The sequence below is a fragment of the Vanellus vanellus genome (genome assembly GCF_965231255.1).
Source record: "Vanellus vanellus genome assembly, chromosome: 24".
NCBI classification, from domain to species: domain Eukaryota; kingdom Metazoa; phylum Chordata; class Aves; order Charadriiformes; family Charadriidae; genus Vanellus; species Vanellus vanellus.
The window spans coordinates 5,765,612-5,778,452 of NC_138929.1; the positions used below are offsets into that span (position 1 = coordinate 5,765,612).

At 59.1% G+C, this 12,841-nt stretch overlaps 1 protein-coding gene across 1 annotated transcript; it reads right to left on the bottom strand.

Annotated features, from left to right (window-relative positions):
• Positions 1–11,509: 11,509 nt before the first annotated feature.
• On the bottom strand, positions 11,510–12,616 carry HEXIM1 (HEXIM P-TEFb complex subunit 1). Its single transcript, XM_082495117.1, has one exon. The coding sequence runs from the start codon at positions 12,436–12,438 to the stop codon at positions 11,518–11,520; it is 921 nt and encodes a 306-aa protein (XP_082351243.1). The 5' UTR covers positions 12,439–12,616; the 3' UTR covers positions 11,510–11,517.
• Between the last annotated feature and the right edge of the window lie 225 nt (positions 12,617–12,841).

Genomic DNA, 12,841 nt, shown 5'->3' on the forward strand with positions numbered 1-12,841 from the left:
GGACATGGGGACATGCAGGAGGGGAAGGGGACATGTGGGGACACGCAGGGGACACGGGGCCCCGCGGGAGGCGCGGGGACAGGCGGGGAGGTGGGACCCGGCCGGGGGAACCCGGGGGACACCCCCGCGACCCGCGTGCGCTGCTTGTGGGCGGTGCCGGCTGCGCACGCGCGGTGGGCGGGGCCAAGAGGGGGCGGGGCGTCGGGGCTGGGGCGGGGCCAATCCGTTGCGCAACGAAGTGGGCGGGGACAGCCCGTGATGCGCTGCAGTGGGCGGGGTCAGGCGGCGGCACACGTGGGCGGCTCTGGCGCCCCTCAGCGCTCGGGGCGGGTGGGAGCAGCGTGGTACTGGGAGCACTGGGAACAGTGGGAGCACTGGGACATGGGAGAGGTGGGAGATATGTGGGACATGTGGGACATGGCAGTGATGGGAGATGGGTGCTGGGAGATGTTACTGGGAGATGGATACTGGGGAGATGGTTACTGGAAGGTGGGTGCTGGGAGATTGTACTGGGGGACACGTGCTGGGAGCTGGGAGAATGGTGTTGGGAGATGGGTGTTGGGCACATTGTTACTGGGAGGTGGTACTGGGAGATGGATTCTGGGGAGATGGGTGCTGGGATGTGCATCTGGGAGATGGGTACTGGGGGATGGGTGCTGGGAGATGTTACTGGGAGATGGATACTGGGGAGATGGGTACTGGGGAGATGGGTACTGGGGGATGGGTGCTGGGAGATGTTACTGGGAGATGGATACTGGGGAGATGGGTACTGGGGGATGGGGGATGGGAGATGTTACTGGGAGATGGGTGCCTGGAGATGGTTACAAGGAGATAGTTACTGGAAGATGGGTGCTGGGAGATGGTTACTGGGGACATGGTTACTGGGAAATGGATACTGGGGACATGGTTACTGGGAAATGGATACTGGGGAGATGGTTACTGGGAAATGGGTGCTGGGAGACAGATACTGGGGAGATGTTTACTGGGAGATGGGTGCTTGGAGATGTGTGCTGGGAGATGGTTACTGGGAAATAGTACTGGGAGGTGGGTGTTGCGAGACAGATGCTGGGAGATGGTACTGGGAGGTGGGTGCTGGAAGATGGATACTGGGAGATGGTTACTGGGGAGATGGTAATGGGAGAAGGATACTGGGAGACAGGTACAGGGAGATGGTACTGGGAGGTGGATGCTAGGGACATGGTTACTGGGAGATTAATACTGGGGAGATGGTTATGGGGAGATAGGTGCTGGGAGGCGGTTTTTGGGAGATGGGTACTGGAAAGTGGGTGCTGGAAGATGGATACTGGGATATGGTCACTGGGGATATGGGTACTGGCAGATAGGTGCTGGGAGAGGGATACTGGGGAGATGGTTACTGTGAGATTGTACTGGGAGATGGGTGCTGGGGACATGGTTACTGGGAGATGGTACAGGAGGTAGGTGCTGGGAGATGGATACTGGGAGATGTTACTGGAGGTGGATGCTGGGGAGGTGAGTACTGGGAGATGGTTACTGGGAGATGGTTACTGGAAGGTGGGTGCTGGGAGATTGTACTGGGGGACACGTGCTGGGAGATGGGTGCTGGGAGAATGGTGTTCGGAGATGGGTGTTGGGCACGTTGTTACTGGGAGGTGGTACTGGGAGATGGATTCTGGGGAGGTGGGTGCTGGGATATGTGTCTGGGAGATGGGTACTGGGAGGTGGGTGCTGGGAGATAATACTGGGGGACACGTGCTGGGAGATGGGTGCTAGGGACGTGGGTACTGGGAGATGTATCCTGGGGAGATGGGTGCTGGGGAGATGGGTGCCCGGAGATGGTTACTGGGGGATGGGTGCTGGGTACTGGGAGATTGGTACTGGGAGAAGGATGCTGGGAGATGGGTGCTGGTACATGGGTACTGGGAGATGGTACTGGGAGATGGATGCTGGGACATGGGTACTGGGAGATGGTACTGAGAGACGAGTGTTGGGACATCGCTCCTTGGAGATGGTTACTGGAAGGTGGATGCTGGGAGATACGTCCTGGGGAGATCAGTGCTGGGAGGTGGATATAGGGAGATGGGTGCTGGGACATGGCTACTGGGGAGATGGGTGCTGGGATATGGGTACTGGTATGTGGATGCTGGGTGCTAGATAGTGGGGAACTGGGTGTGGAGCACTGGGAGCTGTAGACCTCGAGAGCTGGGTTCTGGGTGCTGGGAGCTGGTATGGTGGGTGCTGGAGAGCTGATGTTGGGTGCTGAGAGCCAGGCCCTGGGGTGCTGCATGCTGGCGGTGGGCACTGGCTGGCCTGGCTGTGGGAAAGCTGTGGTGGCACTGGGCGATGTCTCACATCATCTTTGGCCTGAAGAGAGAAGCAAACCGCACAAGGTGACAGCGGGGTTACAGGCTGGGCTTTCGGGTGCCCTGGGGACAGCACCGAGGGCATGCGAGGACACCCAAGGGATGCTGAGGGCACCCAACAGCAGCGTGCGGGATGTCCCCAGGCAGGGCTGTGTGTCCCGGCCACCGGCAGAGGCAGGTCTGGGAGCCAGGGCTAGGTTTGGGGTTGTGAGGGCCGTTTGCAGACCTCGGTCGCCGGCCCTGCGCTGCCTTCGCTCCACCTCTGCCCCATCCGCTAAAGGTTTCGCTCAAGCTCAGGCCAGTCCCAACAAGCAGCTCCCTGCCCCATCCAGCCGCCCTGCTTCATCCGGAGCAGCACGGTCCCGGGGCTACAGCGTGATTACCCCCCCTCTGACCACAAATCCAGCCCCAAAACTGCTCTGGAAGGGGACACCCCCCCATGTCATCGGTTTAAATCCAGCCTGAGGCACTTCTTTCCACTTGCAAAGCCTGCCCGGAGACTGGGGGCAAATCCAGCCAGGTCTGCCAACCCGCTGGAGGCCAGTTCTGCAAGATGAGGGTTGTGCAAACATCCGCTGTCCCCAAAATATTCCTGAGCGGTGCAGAATGGGTCACAGCACCCAGGCTTTCAGGTGCCACGAAGGGCAGGAGGACCCATGGGTGGCAGATGGGGTGACAGCTGTTCCCACACCTGGACACCCTGGGGTGTGGAGGAGGCTAAAACACAGCTGGAAAACACCCAAAATACATGGGGGGGGGGGGGGGTGTGAAAGTCAATCTGGGGCTATAAAACATAAAAACCTTCAGCACCAACAGCTCAGGGCTCAGCCTGTGCGGGGTCGGCTGCCAAATCCTCCAGCTCCTCCGTGTGGCCTTGAGCCCTCCAGCACCGCCGGGACCTTGAACCTGTTCCTCCAGCTCGGGGGAAGCGAAGCAGCGTGGGGACGGGACAGCCACATGGTGCGTGGGGCAGTCGGGGGAGCAGGATCGCCTCCGAATCCTTACAGCAACCCCGTGGGCTACCGAGGCCAAAAAATAATCACACATAGCGACCTCACCGTCACTCCTGCTGGTAAATGTGTCGTGTATGAAGTGACAGAGGGGCTGGAGCTGGGCGCTGGCTGACTTGTCACACGTGAGCGTGTGCCTCAGCTGTGCCGGGGAGGCCACGGGTTCAAAGATAAGTTCAACGCCCCGGGAGGTGCAGGTTATCAGCACACCAGGCGGTTCCCCTGCTCCTGCAAACCACTCTGTGTCCCTGCCTTGCGCTCTGCTTCGGGCAACAACAGGCAAGGGAAGGGCAGGAGCAGGCAGGTGGGGGGGACTCACAACATGGGCCCCCATGACCAAGTGGCTGTTGTTGGGCTCTGACCCTCCAAAAGCACAAAAACCTGGGAAATGGGACATGCAGGGAGTCAAACCCCAGCTGCAGTGGTTGAGGACTGTCAGGTGCTTGAGTTTCCAATCCCATAGCTACTGAAACCTTGCTCCTGACACAGAACCCTCCCCCCCCCCCCCTCCCAAAAAAGGGGGTCCTCTGGCATGGGCCGGCACCAGGAGCTCAGGGTGTGCCGGGGCAGTGCAAGGAGCAACAACCGTGTCTGGGGAGCATCCTGGGGAGCGTGGTTCTGCCTCCCTCCTTTCCCACTGTGAAGATCCCAACGCTTCCCAGACAGGGAGGGGACCGGGACAAAACCCTCCGGAGAAGGCGAGGGGCTGCGCAGGGCTCCTCCCGCGCTCCCTGGCACCGTGTCAGCCATTGCCATCATCACCGCCACAGAGCGGGGCAAGCCCAGGCCTGCCTCTGGCTGCTAGCCCTGCCTGCACCTCCCGGCATGGAGCCCGTTGGGGACACAGAGGGGCTAGGGGCAGCCGGGCTCACTCCAGGGATGACACCAGGGAGGTCCCTCCCCGAGATGGGGCACCAACAGCAGCAGCCCCCTTCACAGCGCCCCCCCCCCCCCCCCGGGTCTCTGCAAAGAGGGGTTCTGCCCCCCACTGTCCCCCAAATCTACAGCAGGGTCATACTGGGACAGAGAGAGGGGGGGAGAGGTGGATCTGTCCCCCTTGTCCCTGCCCAAATCCCAAGATTTGGCCCATTTTACACCTCCCCAGTCCCTTTTCTGTTCAGGAGCAGCCAGGCCATTTCCAACACCAACCCTCCAGCCAGAAAACATTCAGCACAATTAACCCTCTCTCACTAAAACCATAAACGTGTGTGTCTCTGTGTCTGTGTGTGATTTTGGGGTTTACAAGCCAAGAAAAAAAAAACACACCTCTTTGTTTTTTTGTAACAGCAAAACTTGATTCTAAAAGCTTCAAGCAGCTGCGCAGGCTGATTCCCTGCATCATTCTTCCCAAAAACCCCACGCCCGGGACACAGCCTGGCCCTGGCCTGGCCCACGCTTCCCTCCAGGAAAGGAAAAGTCCAAGATGTCTGCCTTCGCATGGAGAGCCTTTTTTTTTTATTTGCCTTTATGCAAAATTTATTGCTTATTTTTGCCTTTTATGTGTCCTGATCCCCAAAATACACATTATTCCCTTATAAACTTCCCAGACCAAAAACCCTCTCCGTAACACCCACGGCTCAGACAGTGAGGCTGTCTGAGAGGAGCACTACCAGTGCCAGAGGCACGAATGGAGGCTTTGGGAAAAATTCGAGCTTGGAAAAGCTCCTCATCGACTTTACTCTTTGGGTCGCTCCTCTCCTTGAGATCCAAGATGGAGCCCTGGCTCACCCGGGGAGGAAGAGGAGGAGGCAGAGCTGGATCTGGGCTGAGAGGCGACCTGGGGCAAAACCCACCACCTCCCGTGTACGCTCTGCTCTCACCGCGCCAGCTGAAGGGGCCGCATTCCCCACCGGGGAGATGTGTCTGCTAATTGCCATCCGTGCCTGCTAATTGCCATCCGGGAAGGGTTATTAAAGGGTTAAGCGCCAGACAGTTGAAGCAGAAGGCCGGGCCTAGAGCTGGGCCCCCTCCCCGAGCCGGGCACCCCCCTTTGGAGCTGGGGTCCCCCCTTCGAGCCAGGCACCTTCCTGGAGCCGCCCCCCGTCCTCTCCCCGCGCAGGCCGCTGGACCGAGGCCTCGCCCCCCCTGTGCCACCGCCGGGCCGCGCCGGGCAGCACCCGGGGCCGGATTTCAGTGTCTCTATACCGGCAAAAACCCTCCTCCCCGGAGCCCGACGGGCCCTGACCGCCCAACCGAGGCGCTGCCTCCGACGAAGGGCTATGGGAGGGCCCGCAGCTCCCAGCCCCTGCCGACCTGCAAGGCCCCGGCCGCATCAAGGCCTGCGGGAGGCCCCGGCTGCGGGTCTCCCCCGTCCGCAGAGGCGGCTAGGCCGAGAGCGATCGGCGGCGGGGACCGGGACCGGGACCGGGCCCCCTCAGCCCCCCCAACCCCGGGCGGCCCCGCCTGTCGCCATGGCAACGCGCCGCGCCCGGATGTGGCCCTCCGCGCAGGGCACCATGGGACAGAGAGTCTGCGGCAGCCCCACCCCTGTCGCCCCTCTGCGGCTGAGGACTACAATACCCATAAGAGCTCGCGGCGGCGGGGTGCCCCTCCTCTTCCTCTACGAATCTCGTTTCCATTGGTTCCGCCGAGCCGTCGAGCAGTGTCACGGAGGCCTCTGATTGGCGGAAGGGCGGCAGGGCCGAGGCGGTGGCTATGGCGGCCGAGCGGGCGGTGGGGGAGCGGCGGCCGCCGCCATTTTGTGTGTGTGGAGGCCGGCTCCGGGCCTCGCTGCCCGCCGCGGAGGCGGGGGTGGGCGGCGCGGCGAGGCCGGTGAGCGGCCGGGGACCGGCGTGGAGGGCGGGGGGCGGCTTCTCCGCGGCGCCGAGCCGGGAGCGCGGGGCGGCCCGGCCGGGAGCGGAGCGCGGATCTCCCCGCCGGCCCTGAGGTGGGCCCATCACCGGCTGCTCCTCCTGTCAGGGCTCCGGGGACGCGGGGAGCCTTATCCCTGCCGGGAGCGGCTCGTCTGGAGCCGGGGGGAGGCCCGGAGCAGCGCCGGGGCCTAGTCCGGGGGCGCCGCGGCCTCCTCCCGGGGTCCGAGTGCGCGGTGGGGCGGGGGAAGGCCCGGCCCGGCCCGGCCCGGCCCTCCCTGCCTCGGCCTCCGCGGGTTTTCATGTGGCTCCGCTCGCAAGCGGCGCCTCAGCTCCGGCCTTACCTGTAATGCTGGAGGGGGGAGGCGAGGGGTGGGTAACATTTTTCTAGCAAAACCCGTGTTAAATAGTATTTGAACGTTGCTGGGCAGCAGCAGTCTGAGCTCCCTGCCCGGCCGGTTTCTGCCTGACCCCCGGTAGCAGCGAAGTGGGGAGGAACAGCACAGGTTTATACTGAAAGTGAAATGTGCGTTAGGAAAAATGTTTCGTGGAAGGGTGAAAGCCGCTCGTTGTCCGCCGTGCCATCGCGCAACACCCTTTTAATACACCGCGGTGGGGAAAAATAATCCCTCGAATTTAATCCTTTGTTTCACACGTTTCAGCCGAACCACAGCCGGGTTCCCAGAGGGGGTTCTCCATGGCTGGATCCAGTGGATCGCAGTTAATATGGCTTCCCCTCGCCTGCTGCCGTCTACTGAGGCGGCAATTAACCACTGTGGCGCTTGGAGAGGCTTAAAAACAAAAGCGTTTGCCTGTTGCCAGGGCCGAAGGGGTAACTTTTCAAGCTGATAATAAACTGGAGCGAACCTTGTCTTTTGAGTTATAAATGCCACTCCTCTGGCTGGTGGAAAGGAGGGCTGTGGAAATAGCTGAGTGAGGGTTTTTCTCCTGTGCAAAGTTGTGGGGGGGTTGAAAAAAAGGCTTGCTTTTTTAAAAAAAAATTCTTAAAAAAAAACCAAAAAACAAACAAAAAAAACCCCCAAAAACAAAACCCAACACCTTGGTGCTGGGGAGTTTTTATGCTGATGGCCTCTGCCCTCGGTTCCCCAATGAGCACTGAGGCTTTGGGGCTGCCGGAGAGCCCGGATTGAGTTCCTGGTTGCGTTACAGGCCGAGTTTCTTTAAGCAAGTGCCACGGCCGCGTTTTCTTCTCTCTGCAAAAGGCAGATAATGCCGGCTTATCCCCTGGTATTACCAGGACTTGGTTTAGATGTAAAACAGTGAGATTTTGGAAGCTTCTGGTTTAAGTGCAGATTGCACTGTCAAATGTGGACTCTTCCCGTTTTTTTAACAGGTTACTTTACATTTATGCAGTTGGTGTTCTTTTTTTTTTGAAGATGCTTTGTTGAAATGACTCTGCTGACAGGTTTTGACTCCCGTGTTGCTTTATTAGGTCCTGAACTCCGAAGCTTTGGGTTTTTTTATATGCTGCTGCATTTCCAAAGCTGAGAGATTTATCGTCCTATGTGTCTTTGCGTGCTCATGACAGCTGAAGCTCTAATTTCAAGTTGATTTGTGCCAAACTAATTGGGGTTACGCTTCATTCGAGCCGTGTGCCTTGCGCCTACCCACGTTGTTCTTGTAGGGTGGGAGCAGGAAAGGAGCGAACACAGAGGGCCTGATCCTAACAGACGGGGCTTGATGTGTTACAGATGGACCAGAAGCCGCCAGTTTTTTGGCGACAGCCTCATCGTCGGGCGCTGTAAAACCTCTCCGTGTGCAGGGCTCTGTGCCGCAGAGTCTCCTCTTGTTTTGGTTGTTGTTTGTTGGTTGTTGTTTTTTTTTTTTAACAAAATGCTGCTTATCTTGCAACACAAGAGAATCACCAGGATATCCCGAAGAGCTGTGTAAGTATATCCTTGGAATGTAAAGCTAACGAAATTAAATGCAATTAGTGCAAGTTGAGTCGTAGGCAGGACAACGGGGTTATTGTCAGCACCGTGGCCCTGCTTTATAAAACCTGCGACATCGAACAGCCCGGTTTAACGGACTTCAGGCCCTAATTGCTGCGCTGGTGCGTACTGGCAGTGTGCTCCTTGAAACTTCTGCAGCCGGTGAGGGGAGACGAGGGAGGCTGCACTTTCCCCTCGGCGGTGTGCAGGGGCAGGATTCAGGTTTCACTTCACACCAAGGTTACAGCATTAACCGACCGTTAAGATGGACTACTTCCTTTTTTTTGGTTTTTTTTTTTTGTTTGTTTGTTTTATTTTCTTGCAGCCAGCAGTGTTTTCAGGGAACTGCTCTGTCCTTACGCCACTGCATCGAAGAACAGCCGTAACTGCAGGTGGGATGTTTTCATCCCCTTTTGTGTCCGTGCAATAATTTCTGCTTCTCCCCGCGACAGAAACGCAATCCTGTCCCTTGCAAGAGGAGGAACTGTGAAAGCCCTTTTGCCCTCTACGCCCCATGTTTGGAGGCTGCTCGCCGCAAAGCCGGCGGTCGGCGGTGTCCTCCCGCAGCCGGCGGAGCGGCGGTGAGCCTCTTCCTACCACTCAGCCCCGCAGTTGAGCTCCGACGAGCAGATTCCTGTCGCCATGGGCTCCGCACCGAGGCGCAGCCCCTTGGGGGAGATCGGAGGGGTGCTGCCGCGCCGGCGGCATTGCTGGGCTCACAGGAGGAGCTGGAATAAAGGCCAGTTGGCTCAAAGAACCCGGGAAAGACCAAAGCTGTGGCAGGGAGAGATGGGATGTGCTTCAAAGGTTTGGCAGACACAGCTGCTTTGCCCTCCAGGGAGGTACTTGCCCTCAACTAGTTAAGACAGCGCACTGCCTTCTCGTCAGGAGGGACTAATTGCTGCCCTTTGATACCACATCACAGCCAGTGCTGTGGCACCTTTATCTGCAGTGATCTCTAAGATATTATTTGTTCCTCTGAAACAGTTGAGCTGCACTCCAGAGCTCATCTCTTCCGGCCCAGCTCCGAATCTGGCTCCGGAGCTCGTGGAGAGGCTCAGGTGGGTGACCTCTCCCCTCCGCCGGGCAGGCGAAGCGCGGATGAGCTCCCCGTGTGTTACTCATCCACTCGGAGGTTTCAAAGGTCCCGGAATGCCGTCGGGGCTGTGTCTGCCGTGAGGTTTGGATGCAGGAGCTGGAACGAGCCTTTGCAAGAAGACTTAAAACACCTCCTGCATCGGGGAACGGGGGTAACCTGGTTTGTATGAAGACTCGACGTTCTGTTTTGAACAGAATAAAGTAGGCAGACTTACTGGAGCCAAAACAGGTTGGAGAGTTGATCGTTACGGTACTTTTAGGGTGTTTTTAAAGTTCTATTTGTTAAAAGCATTTACAGATAAATCAAATGATTTCTTCCTAGGAGTTAAATGTAACAAGTTTGGGGTAAGTAGATGAGGGCAAACCCTGTGGGCACACTGAATGCGGTAACAGCCATCACTCTTTAATGACTATCACACTGCCTTTGACTAATACTATTTCCTTGTGTTACGTTTTTCACATTAACCAGGCGCTAAGAATGACATTTCATGGCACTCATGAAGCATAGCACCCACTGCCGGAATTGGTGCCATGGATCCTGCCCCAGAAGAAAAGGAAAAATCCCCGGGCAGCACAGAGAGAGAGAGGGAATCGCTCGCTCCTTGGGGGAATAAATCACTGGAAAGAAGGGCCCGGGATGAACAAGGTGGACTGAGGGTTCGGCGCCGCTCTTGCCAGCCAGCGAGATCCTGATTAACTCGTTAGCTCTCGCCGTGGCTTGCCGCCGGCCTGGCTCGGGGCGGCGCGGCGGCAGTGCCTCCCTCCGCAGCCGCACCGGGCGCTGGCTCTGCCGAGTGATGTCATGGCAGAGGGGAAGGGAGCACAGGCAGCTACCGGCCTCTTGAGCAAGTAGCCCTCGCATAGTTTCCTTTTTTCCCTCCCCACAGCCGCGGAGCAATGCCAGCCTGTGCCCCACAGCGCACTGGGGCTGCCAGGCCCGTGGTAAAAATCTGGCGCGATCCCTGCGGCTGAGTCCTTCGGCCACCTTAAACCCCCCCATTTCCTTCGAACCCACCCCGAGCCCAACACTGCCAGGGCCACTGTGGGCTCCTCCTCCCCCAGACCTTAACCCCACTGGGTTTTTATAAAAAAATCTGGGGTCCGTCCCAGTCCCGTCCGTCCCCCCCGGGTAGCCTGAGGGTATGTGCAGGGGGGTTACCCCAGCTGATCCCAGGCACAAGTTTCATTTATATACTCTCCCAATTTTCAGCCCAGTGTCCTTCAATTACGCCACAGCATGAAGCAGAGTCAGGTCTCTCCATTAATTTACATGTTCCTCCCCCCTCTAAAAAAACACACCCCCACCCCCTCCCAGACCATGCATCTGCCTGGAGCTTCTCCTGCTTTTTTTTTTTTTTTTTCCATTTATTTTATTTCTTCCCCTCGCAGGTTCATCTGTGGCATTCGCCTCCCCCATTTCTCCTCGTCAGCCATTTCAGAGGCCAAGCGCTGACTACCAAAACTTTTCCCTGGGCTGCTCCAAAACTTTTAAGTTTCCCCCCTCCTCCTTCACTTGTAGCTTAAAGTATATTTTTAGGCAGTTTTTGCCCAGATTTCAGCCAACTGACCTGGGTTCCTGCAGACCTGGGAGGAAAAAAAGTTAACTTTAAGTGAGCCTTCAGGCAAAGAAATACACTTTAGCTTATTAATATGTCAGAGCAGTGTCCATTATACGTACACTATTAAGAGCTGTTATCCCTCTTCCAGGTATTTTTAACTATTTGAGTTCATGGAGCAGGATTGGAAGTGAAAATAAGGGAGGGGGGAATAACAAAAAAGGGTTAAGTGGGAAATTACAGCTAAGTTTAATTGAACAGCAACATAAACTAGTTATAGCACCATGAAAATAATAATGTATTCCCTTCTGGAATGCCATCCTATTTTCTAGAAATCACACTGAAACCATTACAGTTACAAGTATTTAAATTTATTAGACCTCTATATTTATTTTTTTTTTTGATAGTCAGTTTAGGCCAATTTACAGCTTTCCTGGGGAATTTTTTTTTTGTTTTGTTTTTAGACACAAAAAAATAAAATAAAATCATAAGCCAAGTATCACCGGTACATCAACCCCCCCCACCCTCACCCCAAAACCTCCACCGGGGGTAGGGGGAGGAAGGGGAGGGTGAAGACCCCTCGCCCCCCCCCCCCCCCCCCCCCGGGCTGCTCTTTCCTCCCCTTAAAAAGGCTCCGCCGCGTCTCTGTACAACGTATAGAATGTCACCCACCCCCCACCCTGTAAAAAGCCACCCCCCCTCCCTCCCGGGTGTCCCGTCCCCCCCCCCCCCCCTTCCCCTCCCCAGGGTCACTCCCCCAGCTTGCAGGGGCCTTTCTCCTGCCGGGGCAGGTCCTTCTCCTTCAGCAGCCGCAGGTTCTCGGCCCGTAACCTGTCCACCTCCAGCTCCAGCTGCCGCACCCGCGCCGCCTCCCCCGCTTCCCCCCCGCCGTGTTTTTTGCTCTCCATCCTCAGCCGGTTGTTCTCCTCCTCCATGCGGGACAGACACTTCTCCAGCTCCAGGTATTCCTTCACCAGCTCCTGCTTGCTCATGTTCTGCAGACTCTCCACATGGTACCGCTCGTAGGTCTCCGAGAAGTCCCGCTGCAGGAACTCGCTGCCGTCCCCCCCCATCCCGTCGCTGCCCCCGTCCTCCTCCGCCGCCTCCTCCAGAAAATCCTCCTCGCTCGTGTCCTCCGACTTGGCGGCCGTTCGCCGCGGGTACAACCCGGTTTTCAGGTCGGGTTCCTCCTGGTCGTGGTCCTCCATCAGGAACTGCGTGGTGTTATACGGGGCCACCGGTTGCCCCTTGGCGAACATCTCGGCCCGCAGCCGGGAGGCGCGGAGGCTCTGCCGCTCGTCGAACTGCTGCTTCTCCTCCCAGCTCAGCTTCGAGTAGGGCTTCCAGCGCCGCTTCTTCTTCGACGGACGCCGACGGTGCTTCTTCTTCACCGGCCACTCCTCGGTGCGACCCACCGAGGACCGGTACCGCGGGCCCAGGCCGGGACGCGCCGCTCCGCCCGCCGCCGGTGGCGGCGGCCGCCCCTCGGCGCCGCCCGCGCCCTCCGCCGCCGCCTCTGCCGCCTCCTCCTCCGCCCCGGGGGGCGGCAGCCGACCGGCCTCTCCGTCCGCCGGCGCCTCGCCGCGTTCGGGCTCCGGTTCACCGCGGGGCTCCGGTTCGCGTTGGGGCTCCGGCCCCGGCTCGGGCTCGGCGGGCGCCGCGTCAGCCATGGCGCTCGGCTCCGCTCCCTCGGGGACCGGCGCTACCCGCGCCGCATGGGGCCGCTCACCCCCGCCCTGCCCCGCCTCGCTCCCCGTTCCCCTCAGGCCGCCCGGGCCATGGCGCGGGGCCCAGGCCCCGGGGGTCACCGCTACCGGTCGCCGAGGGGTTAACGACGCCGGGCCCGCCCCCCCGCGCGCATGGCACGCGTCGCCGCCGCCTCCCCCCCTCGCGCCCCGCCCTGCGCCGCCACCCGCCGCCGCCGCCGCCTGCTCCCGAACTGCCGTTCCCCGCCCGCTCCCCCGTCTTATATACCCCCCGCGAGCCCCCGCCCCGCCCCCCGCGCAGGCGCGCTGCCCGCCCCGCGCCGCCGCCGCGGCGGCCCCCGCCCCCGCCGCCACTGCCACCGCCTCC

Coding starts and splice junctions, on each gene's coding strand:
- HEXIM1 (XM_082495117.1), bottom strand. CDS start 12,438: ATGGCTGACGCGGCGCCCGCCGAGCCCGAGCCGGGGCCGGAGCCCCAA.